Source organism: Dipodomys merriami, unplaced genomic scaffold (genome assembly GCF_024711535.1).
Source record: "Dipodomys merriami isolate MVZ:Mamm:240054 unplaced genomic scaffold, mDipMer1.0.p SCAF_19, whole genome shotgun sequence".
Classification (NCBI taxonomy): domain Eukaryota; kingdom Metazoa; phylum Chordata; class Mammalia; order Rodentia; family Heteromyidae; genus Dipodomys; species Dipodomys merriami.
The window spans coordinates 7,443,619-7,462,183 of record NW_027203270.1 but is presented as its reverse complement, the minus strand read 5'-3'; the positions used below and the strand labels follow the sequence as shown (position 1 = coordinate 7,462,183).

General features: G+C 39.0%; 1 protein-coding gene across 8 annotated transcripts in view; it reads left to right on the top strand.

The window, feature by feature from the left end:
- Acaca (acetyl-CoA carboxylase alpha) overlaps window positions 1–18,565 on the top strand; it is a 297,113-nt gene that overhangs the window by 127,786 nt on the left and 150,762 nt on the right. For all 8 annotated transcript variants that reach the window (XM_070027132.1, XM_070027130.1, XM_070027131.1 and 5 more), the window contains 8 exons: window positions 2,842–2,923; window positions 4,620–4,765; window positions 7,877–8,027; window positions 9,409–9,543; window positions 9,843–9,989; window positions 10,569–10,757; window positions 11,636–11,736; window positions 13,742–13,830. In XM_070027132.1, the coding sequence (XP_069883233.1) occupies window positions 2,842–2,923; window positions 4,620–4,765; window positions 7,877–8,027; window positions 9,409–9,543; window positions 9,843–9,989; window positions 10,569–10,757; window positions 11,636–11,736; window positions 13,742–13,830 (1,040 nt within the window). The remainder of the gene's footprint in view (window positions 1–2,841; window positions 2,924–4,619; window positions 4,766–7,876; window positions 8,028–9,408; window positions 9,544–9,842; window positions 9,990–10,568; window positions 10,758–11,635; window positions 11,737–13,741; window positions 13,831–18,565) is intronic.

Genomic DNA, 18,565 nt, shown 5'->3' with positions numbered 1-18,565 from the left:
GTTTTTTGCTTTATTTTTTTAACTTCTTTACTTTTTGTGTGGAAGTTTTGGTTTTTGCTTTTTGTTTTTGGTTGTGGGGCCCGAACTCTGGACTTGGGCGCCATCCCTCAGCTCTTCAGCTAGGCTAGTACTCTACCACTTGAGCTACAGTGCCACTTCTGGCTTTTTCTGCTTATGTGGTGCTAAGGATTCAAACCCAGGGCCTCATGAATGCAAGGCAAGCACTCTACCACCGAGCCATCTTCCCAGCCCTAACTTCCTTTTTAAAATGTGACAGCATTTTAATATTTCTTATTAGTATACAAGATGTTTTATTTTACCTTTTAATGGTTGTATAGTATTTTGTTGTATGTGTGAGAAGATGCTCAACATTACTAATCATTTGGAAATACAACTGAAGACCTCTATGATATATTACCTCACACTTGTTAGGATGCCTGCTGTCAAAAAGACAAAGTGACAAGTATTGATGAGGGTGTGAGGAAGCTGTGATCTTTATACGGTATTAGTAGGAATGTAAAATGGTGGTAGCACTGTGTAAGACATTATAAAATTACTATGTGATCCAGCAATACCATTTATGGGTATGTCCAAGGATTTGTAAGCAGAGACTAATTATGATACTTTCATGTTCATAGCAGTATTATTCATACTAGCTAAATGTCCCAAATGTCTGTTGGAATAGATAAACAAAATACAGCATGTACATAAACCATGGAATATTATCCAGCTTTAAAATGTATGCCAAACATACATTTTTGAGAATATTAGGATATGTGAAATAAGCCCATCACAAAAAAGACAAATACAGTATAAGTTCAGTATTTGGAACTAGCAAGAATATTCAAACTCATAGAAAAAGAATAAAAACAGGGACTGGGAGATGTTTAATAGGTAGACCCTTGGTGTCTACTGGCATATGTTTACAAAGACACAGCTGTTGAAGAAAAACTTAATGCTCAGGATGCAGAGTTCATTACATTACTATGGCTGCTTCATTCATTTTCTCCATAATTCACTTCAACTTCTGTTAAGGACATGCCACCTTTAAACAAATCTAAAATTTTCACTTTGTCAATTAAACACATTAACACCTTGCTTTTTGGACACCATTTGCTTTTGAGATAGAATATTTTCACAAAATTAAGAGCTGGAAATAGATTACACAAAGATTTAATCATAACTGGCAACAAGGTAGGACTGACAAAGCTTCTCTGGATCTACTATGTATGAAAACTTAAAAAGTGTTTGCCCATCAAGAAGCTAACCACTTCCAAACCTAACAAACCAATCACTAAGTGGGCAAAGGAGCTAAGGAGAGACTTCTCAAAGAAGTAAAAATGGCAAAGCAGCTGGGCATTGGTGACTTGTGCCTGTAATAACGCTCAGAAGGCTGAGGTTTGAGGATCACGGTTCAAAACCAGCCCAGGCAGGAAAGTCTGTGAGACTTTTATCTCCAATTAACCACCAGAAAACCAGAAGTGGCACTGTGGCTCAAGTGGTGGAGCACTAGCCTTGAGCTGAAGAGCTGAGGGATAGTGCCCAGGCCCAGAGTTCAAGCCCCATGACTGACCACCCAAAAAAAAAAAAAAAAGGCAAACACATAAGGAAATGCTTATCATCCCTGGCCATAAAGGAAATGGAAATCAAAACAACCCATTTTACCCCCGTTGGACTGACCAATATTCTAAATTCAGACAACAACAAATGCTGGTGGGAATGTGGAGAAAAAGAAACCCTGCTGCACTGCTAGTGGAATATAAACCAATACAACCACTCTGGAAAGCAGTCTGGAGGTTCCTCAAAAAACTAAACATAGACCTTCCCTGTGACCCAGCCATACCACTCCTGGGCATCTACCCTGAGCATCATGAACCAGGATGCCTGCACATCCATGTTCATTGCTGCACTATTTACAGTAGCCAAGATATGGAAACAACCTATATGCCTCAGAATAGATAAATGAATTTTTAAAAAGTGTGGTACCTATATACAATGGAATTTTACATAGCCATTAGAAAGAGTAAAATGATGGCATTCACAGGGAAATGGATAGAACTAGAACAAATCATGTTGAGCATGGCAAGCCAAGTTCAGAGATACAAATGGCACATTCTCCCTGATATGCAGAAGTTAGATTTAAAATGCACCAGGATATCACAAAGTATACAGAATTCTAGACAGCTATGTACAGTGAGACTAAAAGAGGATAGCCTTAGGAGAAAAGCACCACTGGCTGCACTGGATGTTGGTGAAAGTGAACCAAACAACTCATGGTGGAGATGGGAGGGAAGGAAAGAGAGAATGAGGGAACAGTTGCTGCATATCACCTTTAAAACAACAGTAAGCTAGTAAAAAATGTTTGCACAGTAGTAGAAATATTTTCAACACTGTATAGCTATACACTTAAAAATAGTTAAGATAGTACATTATATGTATGTTGTGCTCCAATTGTAACATTTTTGATGTATTATTTATTCATAGTTTATTTCATCAGTCCCTTATAGATGGTTTTTATGTTTTTTATTTCCCCTAGCCTTCCTGTTTAAGAAATAACACAGGGCTGGGAAGGTGGCTCAGTGGTAGAGCACTTGCCTTGCAAGCCAGAGGCCCTGGGTTCGATTCCTCAGCACCACATAAGCAAAAAGAAAAAAAAGCCGGAAGTGGCGCTGTGGCTCAAGTGGTAGGGCGCTAGCCTTGAGCTGAAGAGCTGAAGGACAGCGCCCAGGCCCAGAGTTCAGGCCTCACGTCCGGACCCAAAAAAAAAAAAAGAAATAACACAATAATCTGAATTTCCTTTATTACACTTTCTAAAGTGTGTTTTATGTTGTCTTCTTTTAGGGGTCAAGTCCTTCCTGCTCATACACTTCTTAACACAGTAGATGTTGAACTGATATATGAAGGAGTCAAGTATGTACTTAAGGTATGTGAGCCCCACTGCAGCCTACCCTTAAGTTTTTTTTTTTTTTTTTTGCCAGTTGGGGCTGAACTCTGGGCCTGGGCGCTGTCCCTCAGCTCTTCAGCTCAAGGCTAGTGCCCTACCACTTGAGCCACAGCACCACTTCTGGCTTTTATCTGCTTATGTAGTGCTGAGGAATCAAACCCAGGGCCTCATACATGCAAGACAAGCACTCCGCCACTGAGCCAACTTCCCAGCGCCATACACTTCAGTTTTTGTGTATCTTAGTTAACTAGTTTTCTTTAGGTCTAGATAGGAAAAGTCAGGTGTGGTGACTAACACCTTAATCCTAGCTACTCAAAAGGCTGAGATCTCAGCCTGGACAGAAAAGTTTGCAAGACTCCCCATCTCCAAAGGAACCAGCAAAAAATTGGAGGTATGGCTCAAGTGGTAGAGTGCAAGCAAACTTGAATGAGCACAAAGCCCCAGTGCAGGGAGAGACAGAGAAAGAGGATAAAATTTCTTTCTTTGAAGAGGTGAAGAGCCAGATTGGGTTGTTAACGAGTCAATAGTATGAAGCATTATTCGATGATCCTATGAAAATCTTTTGGCTTCTTTACTCCCAAGAGATAAAAAGGGGAAGAGAATTCTGACAGAGAGCAACAATTGAAGTATTTATTTACAGTAGGACTGTGCCATGCTCACAGACACTGGTACAGATATGTGAATGCTGTTAACTTCTTTTTTAAGTTTTTTTATTTTTTATTTTTTTTATGCTGGTCCTGGGGCTTGAATTCTCAGAGCCTGGGCACTGTCCCTCAGCTCTTCAGCTCAAGGCTAGCGCTCTACCAATTGAGCCACAGTGCCACTTCTGGCTTTTTCTGCTTATATGGTGCTGAGGAATCGAACCCAGGACCTAATGCATGCAAGGCAAGCACTCTACCACTGAGCCAACTTCCCAGGCCCTCCATGAGCTTTTTTAAATCAAGGATAGCACTCTACCACTTGAGCCGCAGTTCCAGTCCTAGCTTTTTGTTGGTTAATTGGAGGTAAGAGTTTAAAGGAAGTTTCTGTTTGGGCTGGCTTCAAACTGCAGTCCTTAGTTCTCAGCTACATAAGTAGCTAGGATTACGGGTATGAGCAGTCAGCCTCTAGCACATTAATTTCTTTTTTCCTGACAGAATTTTTGTTTGTTCCTCTGTTTTGCTCAGTCAAGGCTACGCCACTTTGAGCTACCGCACCACTTTGAGTTTTCTAGTGGTTAATTGGAGATAAGAGTCTTGTGGCCGGGCGCTGGTGGCTCACGCCTGTAATCCTAGCTACTCAGGAGGCTGAGATCTGAGGATCGCGGTTCGAAGCCAGCCTGGGCAGGAGAGACCGTGAGACTCCTATCTCCAGTAAACCACCAGAAAACCGGAAGTGGCGCTGTAGCTCAAGTGGTAGAGCGCTCGCCTTGAGCTGAAGAGCTGAGGGACAGCGCCCAGGCCCAGAGTTCAAGCCCCACGACCGACAAAAAAAAAAAGAGTCTTGTGGACTTTACTGCTTGGGCTGGCTTTGAACTGTGATCCTCAGATCTCAGTCTCCTGAGTAACTAAGATTACAGGTGTGAGCCATTGGCACCTGGCTCAGATTTTTTTTTTAACCTTTATTTTTGAAATAATGGAAATTTGTCTGTGGTTCTCCCAAACTGATTTGCCACTTCTGGTTTTGTTTACTGTAGGTAACTCGACAATCACCCAACTCCTATGTGGTAATCATGAATGGATCATGTGTAGAAGTAGATGTGCACCGGCTAAGTGATGGAGGACTACTCTTGTCTTATGATGGCAGTAGTTATACCACATACATGAAGGAGGAAGTGGATCGGTGAGTGGCTATTCCTAGGCCCATTTGCTGGACATTGTATTAACTTTTTCACTTGTTAGTCACTAGCTTTGAGGATGATCTCAGGCTTATTTTGATATACTCACTTTTAATTTAAAAAAACATTAAAAATCTCAAGAATGTGAAAGTATTTACAGTTGAAAATATCACATGTGGAAGGGGAACATTGTTCAAGATGCTGAATTTATAATAAATTTAAGAAAATATTACATTCTTGGGGCTGGGAAGGTGGCTCAGTGGTAGGGTGCTTGCCTTGCATGTATGAGGCCCTGGGTTCGATTCCTCAGCACCACATAAGCAAAAAGAAAGAAAGCCGAAAGTGGTGCTGTGGCTCAAGTGGTAGAGCACTAGCCTTGAGCTGAAGAGTTGAGGGACAGCGCCCAGACCCAGAGTTCAGGCCCCACGACCGGACCCCCCCCAAAAAAAGAAAGAAAATATTACATTCCTGTAGCCCCCACCTACTTTTGAGATTGAGGGAGGAAGATCACTTGAACCCAGGATGTTGAGTCTATATGGAAAATTTAATGAGACCTGTTAAGGAAAAAGAAAAGACAAACATGTCTCTCTTCCATGCCAATGAAAAGAAAAACATGTCTCCCTTTCATGCCAATGTGGGTAGACAATGAAAACTGTGTTTCTCTCTTCATAATCAACCACTGTTAATTTATTTTTGCAGAGCTGTTATAATGTATATATAAATTATATGTGCACTATGTTTATTTTTTAAGTAGTTTCACAAATAGTACTTTTTAATTCAGTCAATAAGAAAATGAACTGGACAGTTTTCAAGAAAAGAAGTATAAATGGCTGATAAATATGTGAAAATGGGCTGGGAAGGTGGCTCAGTGGTAGAGCGCTTGCCTTGCATGCATGAGGCCCTGGGTTCGATTCCTCAGCACCACATAAACAAAAAGAAAAAACTGGAAGTGGCGCTCTGGCTCAAGTGGTAGAGCACTAGCCTTGAGCTGAAGAGCTGAGGGACAGTGCCTAGGCCCAGAGTACAGGCCCCATGACCGGACCCCCCCCCCCCCCAAAAAAAAAAAAAGTGAAAAATATGTTCAGCATTCTTACCTGTTAGGGAAATGGATATCAAAACTACATCTAAGTGCCAAGTGTGGTGGTGTGTATCTGTAATCTCAGTTCCATTGGAAGTAAAGATAGGAAGATCACAGTTTGAAGCCAGCCCAGTTATTGAAAAATTTATCCTAGAAGAATTAGGCATGATAGTGCAAACCTATAATTGCAGCTTCTTAGGATATAGGAGTAGGATTATGATGATGAGGCATTGGCTAGGGCAAAAGTATGAGAACAGCAAGGTGCTGATTGTTCATACCTATAATCTTATACATGACTGAAATAATAATGATTCTGTCATTTGCAAGAAAATGGATGGGGAACATAAAAAATATAAATACAAAAATACAAATATCACGTTTTCTCTAATATACAAAAATCTAGATTAAAAAGGAAAGACCAGGTGCCAATGGCTCAAGCTTATACTCCTAGCTATTAGAGATCTGAGGATTGTGGTTCAAAGCCAGACCAGACAAGAAAGTCCATGAGACTTATCTCTAGTTAACCACCAAAAAGCCAGAAGTGGAGCTATGGCTGAAGTGATAGAGCACTAGCCTTGAGCCCAAAAGTTCGGGATAGTGCCCAGGCTCAAAGTTCAAGCCCTAGAACCAGCACCAAAAAAAAAAAAAAAAAAGAGGGGCTTTGACCTAAGGGCAGTGACTTTGGCAATGGCCTTAGCAAGTCCTAATTGTTCAGATTCCTTTTGACCTCTGTACACAAAGCAGAAGCCTCTTTGGAATAAAGTTTTTAGGACTTCCTCTTTTTATTTTTGGTCATGGGGCTTTAACTCTAGGCCTAGGCGCTGTCTCTCACCTCTTCAGTGCAAGACGAGCGCTCTACCACTTGAGCCACAAGGCCACTTCCAGTTTTCTGGTGGTTAATTGGAGATAAAAGTCTCATGGACTTATCTGCCTGGGCTGGCTTTGAACTGTGATCCTCAGATCTCAGCCTCATGAGTAGCTAGGATTACAGGTGTGAGCCACCAGCACCCAGCTTTAGGACCTACTTTGAACAGGTAGGTCCGAGTATTTTTTTATGGCTCAGATAATAAGTATGTGACATCATATCCAGGTTTTTTTTTTTTTTTTTTTTTTTTGGTCGTTTGCAGGGCTTAAACTCAGGGCCTGGGCATTGTCCCTGAGTGCTAGGCGCTCAACCACTTTAAGCCATAGACCCACTTTGGTTTTTGAGTGGCTAATTGGAGATAAGAGTCTCATAGGGACCTTTCTGCCTGGGCTGGCTTCAAACTGTGATCCTCAGATCTCAGCCTTCTGAGTAGCTAGGATTATAGTTGTGAGCCACCAGCTCCTGGCTCCAGCGTTTTTTATTTATTGAGATGGATTTTCACTAGCTTTTTTTGTCAAGGCTGGACCCAAACCATAATCCTCCTGATTTTAGCCTCCTGAGTACCTCAAATTGTAAGTCTGAGCTACTGGCGCAAAGCTTAAACTATTCATCTCTACAGAATATCCTTGTAGAAACAGGAAAAGGCTCCTACCCATTGCTGCTTCAGCTTTTCTTGTAGGATCCCCAAAGTCTTCCATTCTCTCTCTAGGAAGAGATTGTGTTGTGTTCATAGTCAAACATTATATTCAAAAGATCCCCTCAACTTTTTATCAGTATTCTTTTACTAAGGATATGAATCCAATCAACTACCAGAAAGGCAGAAGTAGAGCTGTGGTTTAAGTGATAGAGTGCTAGCCTTGAACTTTAAAGCTCAGGGAGAGTGCCTAGGCACTGAGTTCAAGCTCTAGGACCAGCTAAAATAAAAGCGTTGAAATTAGAAGTAAGGGCTGTTAAGAAAAAGGAGACTAGCAGAAGGTAAGGGTAGGTTAGGAACAGAAATTGTTAAGGAAATTGTAACCAAAAATACAATGAATGTCCTACGTGCTTACATGCCTGTATTTGCATGCAGGATAAAGTTTTTTTGTTATTTATTTTTTTAAATAGACATTTTCTGCCATTTGTTTTTATATCCTGAGTGCTTTAGTTTCTAACATACTCCCACTTACCTCCTAGATACCGTATCACGATTGGCAATAAAACCTGTGTGTTTGAGAAGGAAAATGACCCGTCAGTGATGCGCTCACCTTCTGCTGGGAAGTTAATCCAATACATTGTAGAGGATGGAGGCCATGTGTTTGCTGGCCAGTGCTATGCTGAGATTGAGGTCAGAGTGGTGAATAAGCTATTGGGTCATGGGAGGGAAAAATAGTTGGCTGGCATGGACTAAGAGTAAAAAATAACAGAAAGGAAATAGAAATAGGAAGGAAAGACATCAGTTGGTTTAATTGGGGTTGTGAACCTTTAGACTTTGAAAACAAATATAAAGCTTACCATTTTCTTTGACAGGTGAAGAAACTATAAATATAGATGCAGGCAATAGTGCTTACTGGCTGTTAGATGTTGTGCTAATTACTAGCTGCATAAAAAAATGTGATGGTCGGGGAGCGGGGAAAATGAGATGGTGGAGTTGGAATACAAAACAGACAAGTAAAAAATTCTGAGAAGGCTAAGCACAAAGTACAGAGCACCACCATTCCCAAATTGAGATAGAGTACAAAGTAGGGAAAGGCAACTTAAGGAAATGGGAGATATTTGATCTTTTTTTTGAAGGGTAAATAATACTAGATCAGGTGATGTTCAAAAGTGATAGAATACCATGTGTAAAGGCACAGAAGCAAGACTGGTGTATTTAGGGACCACAGTCATGTATTAATATTGCTTGAAAATAGGCTAAGATTAGATTGGGAGTGGCAAGCAAACATACTTAACAGTGTATGAGGTCTTAAATGTGAGGTCATGAAGGGTCTTGAATGACAACTAGCAAATTTAGATTATTCTAAAGGCACCAGGAAATCATTGAAGATTTTAAGGAGAAAAGTGATGTATGAGGAGATTTGGATTCTAGAATGATTGTTTGGGGAGAACCTTGTTGGAGATATATAGCCAATAGGGAAATCTCTTTGGAGGCTTTTGAAGTACTTTAGGCAAAAATTGAGGAGGGCCTAAACCCAATATATAACGGAAGATTTTGAGGGAGGTTTAGAAGATATCCTTGACTAGCATTGTAAGTGGGAGATGAGGGAGAAAGAGGAGTGAAGAGTAACTGTGGCCAGGAATTCAAAATAAAAACTTTTTACAACCTCCCCCCCCAAAAAAAAAGAGTAACTGTGGGCCTCCTCGATATTTTAGATAGATTTATAGTGAGTACTCAGTTCCACTGATGGGAGGAGACAGATTGTTTATATGTGAACAGTGAACTTATGCCCATGTGATCAGTACAAAACAGTTAAGACCATAAGCTGTAGCAAATGGGTTTAAAAGTTAGAAACACAGGAGATGTCAGTGACTCTTCTTAATCTCAAAGCTAGGTCTTGAGAAATTTAATTGTCTGTCTTGGTACTCAATAGGAGATTTTGACAGATTCTCATTTTTCTGGGTTGCATTAAGTATAGTCCAATTAAGACGCTAAGGGGAAAGCTGACCTCTTTAAAACATTCATCTGTACAAAGAAAGATTAGACCAACTTATATATTTTTCATTTATAGGTAATGAAGATGGTGATGACCTTAACAGCTGCAGAATCTGGCTGCATCCATTATGTCAAGAGATCCGGAGCAGCTCTTGACCCTGGCTGTGTAATAGCCAAAATGCAGCTGGACAACCCCAGCAAGGTTCAGCAGGTGAGGAGGAGGTACTGTGAATAGTGTTCTTCAAGAGCTGAGGAATATGGTTGTTTGGAGGGGCAGTTACTTAATTTGCCAGTTTTTTCTTAAATTCTTTCATCCTATTCTAATGCCTTATGTTTGTCCCTGTGTATAGAGCTAGAGTCTGTAATAGTATAAGACTAAGATTCTATAATGTCCTCTTTATATTTACTGACTTTTAGTAGCTAGGTACAGTGAAGGATATTTCAATTTGCAGTAGTATTTAAATGCTGAATAGAAGGTAATGAATAACAGTCTCTCATTGGGATTGACAGGCTGAGCTTCACACGGGTAGTCTGCCACAAATCCAGAGTACAGCTCTCAGAGGCGAGAAGCTCCATCGAGTGTTCCACTATGTTCTGGATAATTTGGTTAATGTGATGAACGGATACTGCCTTCCAGATCCTTTCTTCAGCAATAGGGTATGAATGACCTCTTTTGGGAAAGGGTGTAGAAATTGAGTAGCCATTCCCCAAAGTAGTTTTTAAATCTCAGAATCTTTCTAAGGGAAGGAAAGAAAGCTGTGTGGTCTGAAATTCCCACTTTTAGTTGCGGGATTTGAAGTCTTTACTTGCTTTTTAGCTTTTTAGTGGACTTCATATGTACTTGAGAATACTACTTTTTTTTTTTTTTTGGGGTCCTGGGGTTTGAACTCATCCTGGGCTCTGTCCCTGAGCTCTTCAGCTCAAGGCTAGTGCTCTACCACTTGAGCCACAGAGCAACTTCCAGTTTTGTGGTGGTTAAATTGGAGATAAGAGACTCATGGACTTTACTGCCCAGCTGGCTTTGAACCGTGATCCTCAGGTCTCAGCGTCTTGAGTAGCTAGGATTAAAGGTATGAGCCACTGGCGCCCAGTGTGAATACTGCTTTTTAAACTAGAGAATAGGGTCAGTATTTGATGCTTACACTTGACGTTTTAAAGTAATTATTATATGGTAGTGAATTTAGATATTTTAGGAACTTTACTAACTATGAGTCCTGTTTAATTCATTCTTCTCAGGTAAAAGACTGGGTAGAACGGTTGATGAAAACTCTGAGAGATCCCTCCCTGCCTCTCCTAGAATTGCAAGATATCATGACCAGTGTCTCTGGGCGAATCCCGCTCAATGTGGAGAAGTCTATCAAGAAGGAAATGGCTCAGTATGCTAGCAATATCACATCAGTCCTATGTCAGTTTCCCAGCCAGCAGGTACTTATAGGAAACACTATAATTATTTTCCAGACTATCCTTGGAGTTTATACTGTAGAATTCTTTGCTGTGTTTGGATACTGCTTGCTGTCTGGTGTAGTGCTTTTACAATTTTAAGCATTGCATCTTTCCTAAAATTGCCTCAGCAGATGAGTTCAATAATGAAAGGACTGTATATGAAATGTAACCTATGTAGATTTATTCTTAGGGCTGTTCCCTAATTAGAAATATTTTCATAAATTTAAAGGATAGTTTTAGTATTATCAGAGACTACCTCAATAGATACAGAGTTTTTTGTTTGTTTTTCTTATTGTTGTTGTTTTGACAGTCCTGAGGCTTGAACTCTGGGCCCAGGTGCTTCTTTAGCACAAGACTAGAAATCTACCTCTTGAGCCACAGCTCCACTTCCAGCTTTTTCTGTGATTAATTGGAGATAAGATTCTCATAGACTTCCTGCCCAGCCTGGCTTAGAACTGTGATCTTCAAATCTCAGCTTCCTAATTGGAATTATAGGTGTGAGCTACCAGATCCCAGCTGGTTTCAGTTTTATTAGCCTGTAAAGCTGATGTATGTAGGGGATAAAGCTGGGCAGTGCTGAGTAAAGTTTGGATCTTGACCTTACATGCTTTTGCCCATCTGAGTCTCTAGGTAGATTATAGTTTTTGTGAACTCTCCATAAGTCCATCTGGAAAAGAGTAAAAAGAGACAAAAGTTGCATAAGCCCCTAAACTGTATTCAGTAATGTCTAGTTGCTGGTAATGTGTCAAATCAGGAATTGTCATGACTAAGAAGATTCCTAGAAGTGGTGCTTTAGAGGCCAAAGCTTTTAGTCCCTTTGTTAGACTTGGAATTCATTTCTTTTTCCTTTACATTCTTAGATTGCCAACATCCTAGATAGTCATGCAGCTACATTGAACCGGAAATCTGAAAGGGAAGTTTTCTTCATGAACACTCAGAGCATTGTCCAGCTGGTACAGAGGTACTTAACATGTAACTCCAGATTCCCAGAACTGTCTACTTCTGTCCTTCCTCTTCTTTTAAGTGGTCATAAAGAGATATACCTCAGATCTGACTTTGAAAGTAAAAAGCAAATTTTATATTATAAATACAATGTGTCTTTTACATATTTTAGAATTATGACATAACTCATACTCATTGTGATTTTTTTTTTTTTTTGTCGGCCGTGGGGCTTGAACTCTGGGCCTGGGCGCTGTCCCTCAACTCTTCAGCTCAAGGCGAGCGCTCTACCACTTGAACTACAGCGCCACTTCCGGTTTTCTGGTGGTTTATTGGAGATAGGAGTCTCACGGTCTCTCCTGCCTGGGCTGGCTTTGAACCGTGATCCTCAGATCTCAGCCTCCTGAGTAGGATTACAGGCGTGAGCCACCAGCGCCCGGCGTCATTGTGATTTGTTGTTTTTTGGTTCTGGTTCTGGGGCTTAAACTCAAAGCTTAGGCACTGTCCTTGAGCTTTTTATTTATTTTTTATTTTTTATTTTTTATTTTTTTGTCGGTCATGGAGCTTGAACTCTGGGCCTGGGCGCTGTCCCTCAGCTCTTCAGCACAAGGTGAGCGCTCTACCACTTGAGCTACAGCGCCACTTCCTCCTTGAGCTTTTTAGCTCAAGGCTGACACTCTGCCACTTGAGCTATAGCTCCACTTTTGGCTTTTTAATGGTTAATTGGAGATAAGAGTCTCTGCTCTTTTGGCTAGCTTTGAATTACTATCCTTAGATCTCAGCTTCCTGAGTAACTATGCCTGGCTTTACTGTAAGTTCTTAATATTCTTTCTGTTAGTCACTCAGGCCCAGCAATTGTGTTCTGTTCTGTTCTTCCCTCCCTCCCTCCCTCCTTCCCTCCCTCCCTTCTTCCCTTCTTTCCTCCCTCTCTCCTCTCTCCTCCCCCCTTCTCTCTCCTTCTCTCTCTCCCTCCCTCCCTCCCTCCCTCCCTCCCTTCCTTCCTCCCTTCCTTCCTTCCTTCCTTCCTTCCTTCCTTCCTTCCTTCCTTCCTTCCTTCCTTCCTTCCTTCCTTCCTTCCTTCCTCCCTTCCTTCCTCCCTTTCCTTTCCTTTCCTTTCCTTTCCTTTTCTTTTCTTTTCTTTTCTTTTCTTTTCTTTTCTTTTCTTTTCTTTTCTTTTCTTTTCTTTTCTTTTCTTTTCTTTTCTTTGTCAGTCGTAGGGCTTGAACTCTTGGCCTGGGCACTGTCCCTGAGCTCTTCAGTTCAAGGCCAGTGCTTTACCACTTGAGCCACAGCACTACTTTCACTTTTCTGTTGGTTAATTAGAGATAAGAGTTTCATGCATGTTTCTACCTGGGCTGGCTTTGAACTGTGATCCTCAGATCTCAGCCTCCTGAATAGCTATGATTACAGGCGCCTATCAGTGTTATTTTCTTAATTTTCATCCTAACTTTAAGGTACTTACAAAAGTTTCAGAAATTTCTTAGCCATTTCAAGAGTGTGTTAATAATTTGTACTCAGCTGTAGAAACTGAATCAGGATATCATTAATAAATATGGTTATGAAGTTTTGTCTTTTGTTCTTATTTTTATTTTCTTTTTTCCTTTTTATAATAGGTATTTTCTATAGAGAAATTAAGGCTTGCAGTTAATCTGGTTGTATGATTTGAATTAACAATCTGAAAATATAAATCACAACCCTGCTATAGAGCTTTAGATTCCAAAGGAAAAGTGGTTCAGTACATCTAAAAAGTAAATTGGGGGGCTGGGAATGCAGCTTAATGGTAGAGTGCTTGCTTAGCATGCATGAAACCCTGGGTTTGATTCTTCAGTACCATATATACAGAAAAAGCCAGAAGTGGCACTATGGCTCAAGTGGTAGATTGTTAGCCTTGAGTAAAAGAAGCTCAGGCACAGTGTTCAAGCCCCAGGGCTGGCAAACAAACAACAAAAAAGTAAATTTGTCTCAGGTTTATTATTCAATAGTGTTTGCCTATCAAATTTTCAGAAGAAACTTTTTTGTCTGCTTAGGTACCGAAGTGGCATCCGAGGCCACATGAAGGCTGTGGTGATGGATCTGCTCCGGCAGTACCTGAGAGTAGAGACACAATTCCAGAATGGTAAGCTTCTTCCTGGGGACTCCTATAGAAAGTTTCTAACTCTTTTATCACCAACCCAAACCATATAAGACTGTGTAACAGCTAAGCCAGTTCTTGCCTTTACCAGCACTTTCTTTGAACAAGCATTTTACTTTTACCCCTCTCAAAATCTAGACCCACTAGTGCCATGGAAAGAGCAACAATAAAACACAGCTTGATGAAATTGTAGACCCATTGACTTCTGGGAAAGGCCTGAGATAATCTGTCTACTAGAGATTAGCATTCCCTATTGACATCTTCTTGTCCTTGTACAGTGAGAGTTGGTTGGGTCATGACCAGGCTGAAATTGAAATTTCATTTGTGAAGAGCTTGCCTCTCAGCACCTAATCCATATATTGAGCCACAGGCATAAGGGAAGGTTCAGATTTTGCACTATTTTTTAGTGTATCATTTAGTTGGAATTTTTTTCCCAACTTTATGAAGAGCTTTACTAAATGATGTATTGTCTTTAAGTGTGAATTATCTTGGCTGGAATTTTAAAGCTATGTACTGCTGGTGTTGCTTCCTGCCACAAGATGGCAGTTAAACACCATGGAATTGAAAACTTTAGGTGAGATTGTCTCCTATTTGTTCTGGTCTCATTTAAGAGATAATTCTGTCACTTGCAACCAGCAAAATTCCTGAACTAGATATTAGTAAGTTGAACTCGGCAATGTATAGGATAATATGTCATAAGCAAATTAGCTTTAAATTTTGGGATTTATGTAATTTATCATGTAATAGATAAAAGGAGGAATAAACATGTGCATGATCTCAAGATACGTGAGGAAAAGCAAAGGTGAACATTGATTCATGATAAACTCTTGAAAATAAGGAAGAGTGATTGGAACCATTCTTTTTTGCAATATTGGGGATAGAATCCAGGGCCTTGTGTATGCTGGAGAAGTGCTCTGCCACTGAGCTATAGCCCTAACCTTCAAATGGAGCTTTTTTTAATCTTACAAAAGGGATCCACAAAAAAAAAAAAAAAAAGCTACAGGATATATATAGTTAGGTGGCTTTTTAAAAAAATTCTTTTTATTTTTTTAAGTAAACAGTAGGCAAGAAGTTCTCCATGTAGGTAAGTGTTATGTTATGGCCCCTCTTATCTGCTATACTAACCACTTACAACCCTGGTCAGTGCTCCTGGCATAAAGAAAAGAAGGCATGAGCTGACACAGAGTTGGGAGTATTCTGGAAAGCATTAAAAAAAAATTATTGTAAAGGTGACATACAGAGGAGTTACATCTACATAAGTAAGGTAATGAGTATGAGAGCATGGTTTTAAAAATTAATAATAAAGCAAAGATACTTGGTATTGATATTGGATTGATGTCCTGTACAATAAAGCAAGAGAGGAGAATTGGAAAGGAGTAAGACTGCCACTGATAGCCATGATGTCTACTTGACAAGCTCAGAGTATACAGATTTATTAGTAAATTATTTAAAGCCCAACAAAATTGTTGGGTGCAAAAGTCAACATATAAAATCTCACTGTAAAGTGCTTATCTAGCATGTGGAAGGCCCTGGGTTTGATCTGCAGTACCACCATCATCTTTAAAAAAAAAAAATCTGGTGGGAATGTGGCATAGTGGTAGAGTGTTTGCCTAGCATGCATGAAGCCTTGGGTTCAATTTCTTAGTTTCACATAAACAAAAAAGCCAGAAGTGGTGTGGTGTCTCAGGTGATAAAATGCTAGCCTTGGCAAAAAAAGCTTGGGGACAGTGACTAGACCCTGAGTTCAAGCCCCAGGACTGGCAAAACAAAACAAAAAAACAACCCTGACATGGTAGTATAGGCCTTTGGATGTAGAAGCAGGAGAATTATGAATTTGAGGCCAGCCTGTATGTATGTATGGTATGTCCCTGTCTCAAACCCTTTTCTGCCAAAAAATTGGTTTGCAATTTTTTTTATGCAGTAGAACAGTTGTTTAGAGAATAAATTTTAGAAACATACACTATTTAAAATAGCAACCAAAATATAAAGTAAATGTGCCAAACTCTTTTTAGAAGAAATTCTCTTCAGTGACTAAAGAATATCCATGTAATTATCAAAATCTTAGTTTGGAATATGTACTATTACAAAGGTATTACTTCTCAAATTCATCTGTCGGCTCATTGACATTCTCATTACTAATATGCTGCTGGAATTTTTCATGCCAGTTCAAAAATTTACATAAAAGTCTTCCAATAACCAAGTATTTCTGAAGAAATAAGATTTACTTGATGAGATATCAAGATCTAATAAAAAGCCATATTAAGCAGTTATTACACTTGTGTAGGGACAAATTTATAGATCAAAGAAGCTTAAAAACCTAGAAACAGACCTATACATATGTGAAACTTATTTTGTGGTAGAGCAGGCATTGTAGATTGAAGAAAGCATAGACTTTTTCTATAAATAATACTGGGATAGTGAGCTATTGCCTTTTTTTAAAGGAGAGGTAGAAATAATTGAATCCCTATTTTATGCCATACATAAACAATTTTAAATGAATTGGAATCAAACATTTGCCAAGGAAGGAAAACTTATTAAGTTTATAGAATATTCTTATGATCTCAGAGACATAACAAGTACAACCTAAAGGAAAAGGTTGATTAGTTCAGTCTCACTTAAGAACTTCTGTTTAGAACTGAGACTCCAGTGAGTATGAGGCCTTGAGTTCATATTTCATTACCACCTCACCCACTTCAAGAAAACAGCTGCATTAAAATATATCATTAAGAGACTAAATAAAATACAGGCCCTCGTGTGAGAAAAGGTATTTGCAAAATAGACAACTAACAATTTGTATTTAGAGCCTGTTTGAGTCAATAAGTAAAAAGCAAACTAATAGAAAAAGGGATAAAAGATAGAAAAAAGTATTTCAGATATCTTTTATGCAAATTATCCCTAAATTTACAATAAGACATGCTACTTACCAGATAAATGTGAACCAAAAACACAGTGTGATTGGCAAAGTCATATCATCATCTTTTATAGTTCCTGTAAGTGAGAGTACAGATTGTTGTGACTGTTTTGGAAAATGGTTTGTCAATATCTAATAAAGTTGAACTTTAACTTTTTTTTTCCAACCTAGTTATTTTACCCCAAGGTGTAATATACCTTAGAGAAACTCTTTTACAGTCATTTATTAAGGGACAGATACAGGACTGTTTGGTGTCATCACATTTCCAAAATGCTAGGAAATAATCTATAGATTATTTTATTATATTATTTATCATATTATTATATTATTATAATCTATAGGAATAGACTATTGATTTCTATGATGTTCTTAAAACAGATTATTACATATACATTGAAAATGGATGAGTCAAGGTATACACATAAACTAGCAGGAAAAATTAAATTAAAAAAATGTAAACTGAAGTAAAAAGCAAAAGAAGGATTATTGTGAAAATCAACTTAGTAATTTTTTCTGAGGGGAAAAACAGAAGTTTTCAAAGGAACTAAGCTATGCTATTAAAGTTTAATAGCTCCCACTCCTCTGGTTGAACCACTACTAAATATCCCCACGCTGCTGATCACATATATGGTGTATAACATGTGAACACCGTTACATGTTACAGACTGTGATAGACAATTTGCTCCAGGAAAGTTAGAATGAACTTGTGACTTTAAATGAGCATCATTATTCCACAATACTGTGAAATTCCAGAAATTATGTAATCACTTAATCACAATAAAAAAAATAAACCTCGGGGAAGGGAGGGAGGGAGGGGATGGTAGGGGGAAAACAATGGAGGGGGTAACAATGTTCAAGAGGAAGTGTACTCATTACCTCACTCATGTAACTGTAACCCTCTGTATAGTATCTTTACAATAAAAAAAAATAAAATTAAAAAAATTTAAAAAAAAATAAAGTTTAATAGCTTTCAGTCTGGACATGGTAGAACCTGCTATAATCTCAGCATTCAGGAGGTTAAAGTAGGAGGAGTTCAAGATGAGCAAGGCCTTATCTCAAAACATACCTTTGGAATAATACATGGATATTTATTTATTTTGACTCTTGACATATATTTTATTCTATGTATATAACAGCACAGTGAGGGCTGGGGAAGTGAATCACCTGGCTAGTACATAGAGAACCTGAGTTGAAACCCAAGTACTAGACTCCCTATAAAAAGTAGCTTTGAAATAACACGTAGACATTTATTTCAATTGTTAGTATATATTTAATATATTCTTCTGTGTGTGCAACATGTGTGTGTGTGTATATATATACATATACATATATATATATACACACATATACACATGTGTATACACACATCACAATAGTTTTTATAAAGAGAATGCTTGGTATCAGTGCTTTCTTTCTTACTTTTCTATTACCCTGAATACCTGTGCACTTTTTCATTTTTTCTCTTCCTAATATTATATTGCTAAAGTATTTTCCTGTTGTTACTTCAAAATTATTTCTTAGTAGGAAGAAATATGAAATTATTTAGGTCAGGTTTTGTGTGTGTGTGTGTGTGTGTGTGTGTGTGTGTGTGTGTGTGTGTGTGTGTGTGTGTGTGTGTGTGTGTGTGTGTGTGTGTGTGTGTTGTTTGTTTTTCTGTGCTAGTACTGGGGTTTGAACTCGGAGCCTTGTACTCTCATTTGGCTTTTTTGCTTAAGGTTGGTACCACTTGAGCTGTATCTCTACTTCTGACTGGTTTCTGGTTAACTGAAGATAAATGTTTCTTGGACTTCCCTGTCAGGGCTGGCTTCA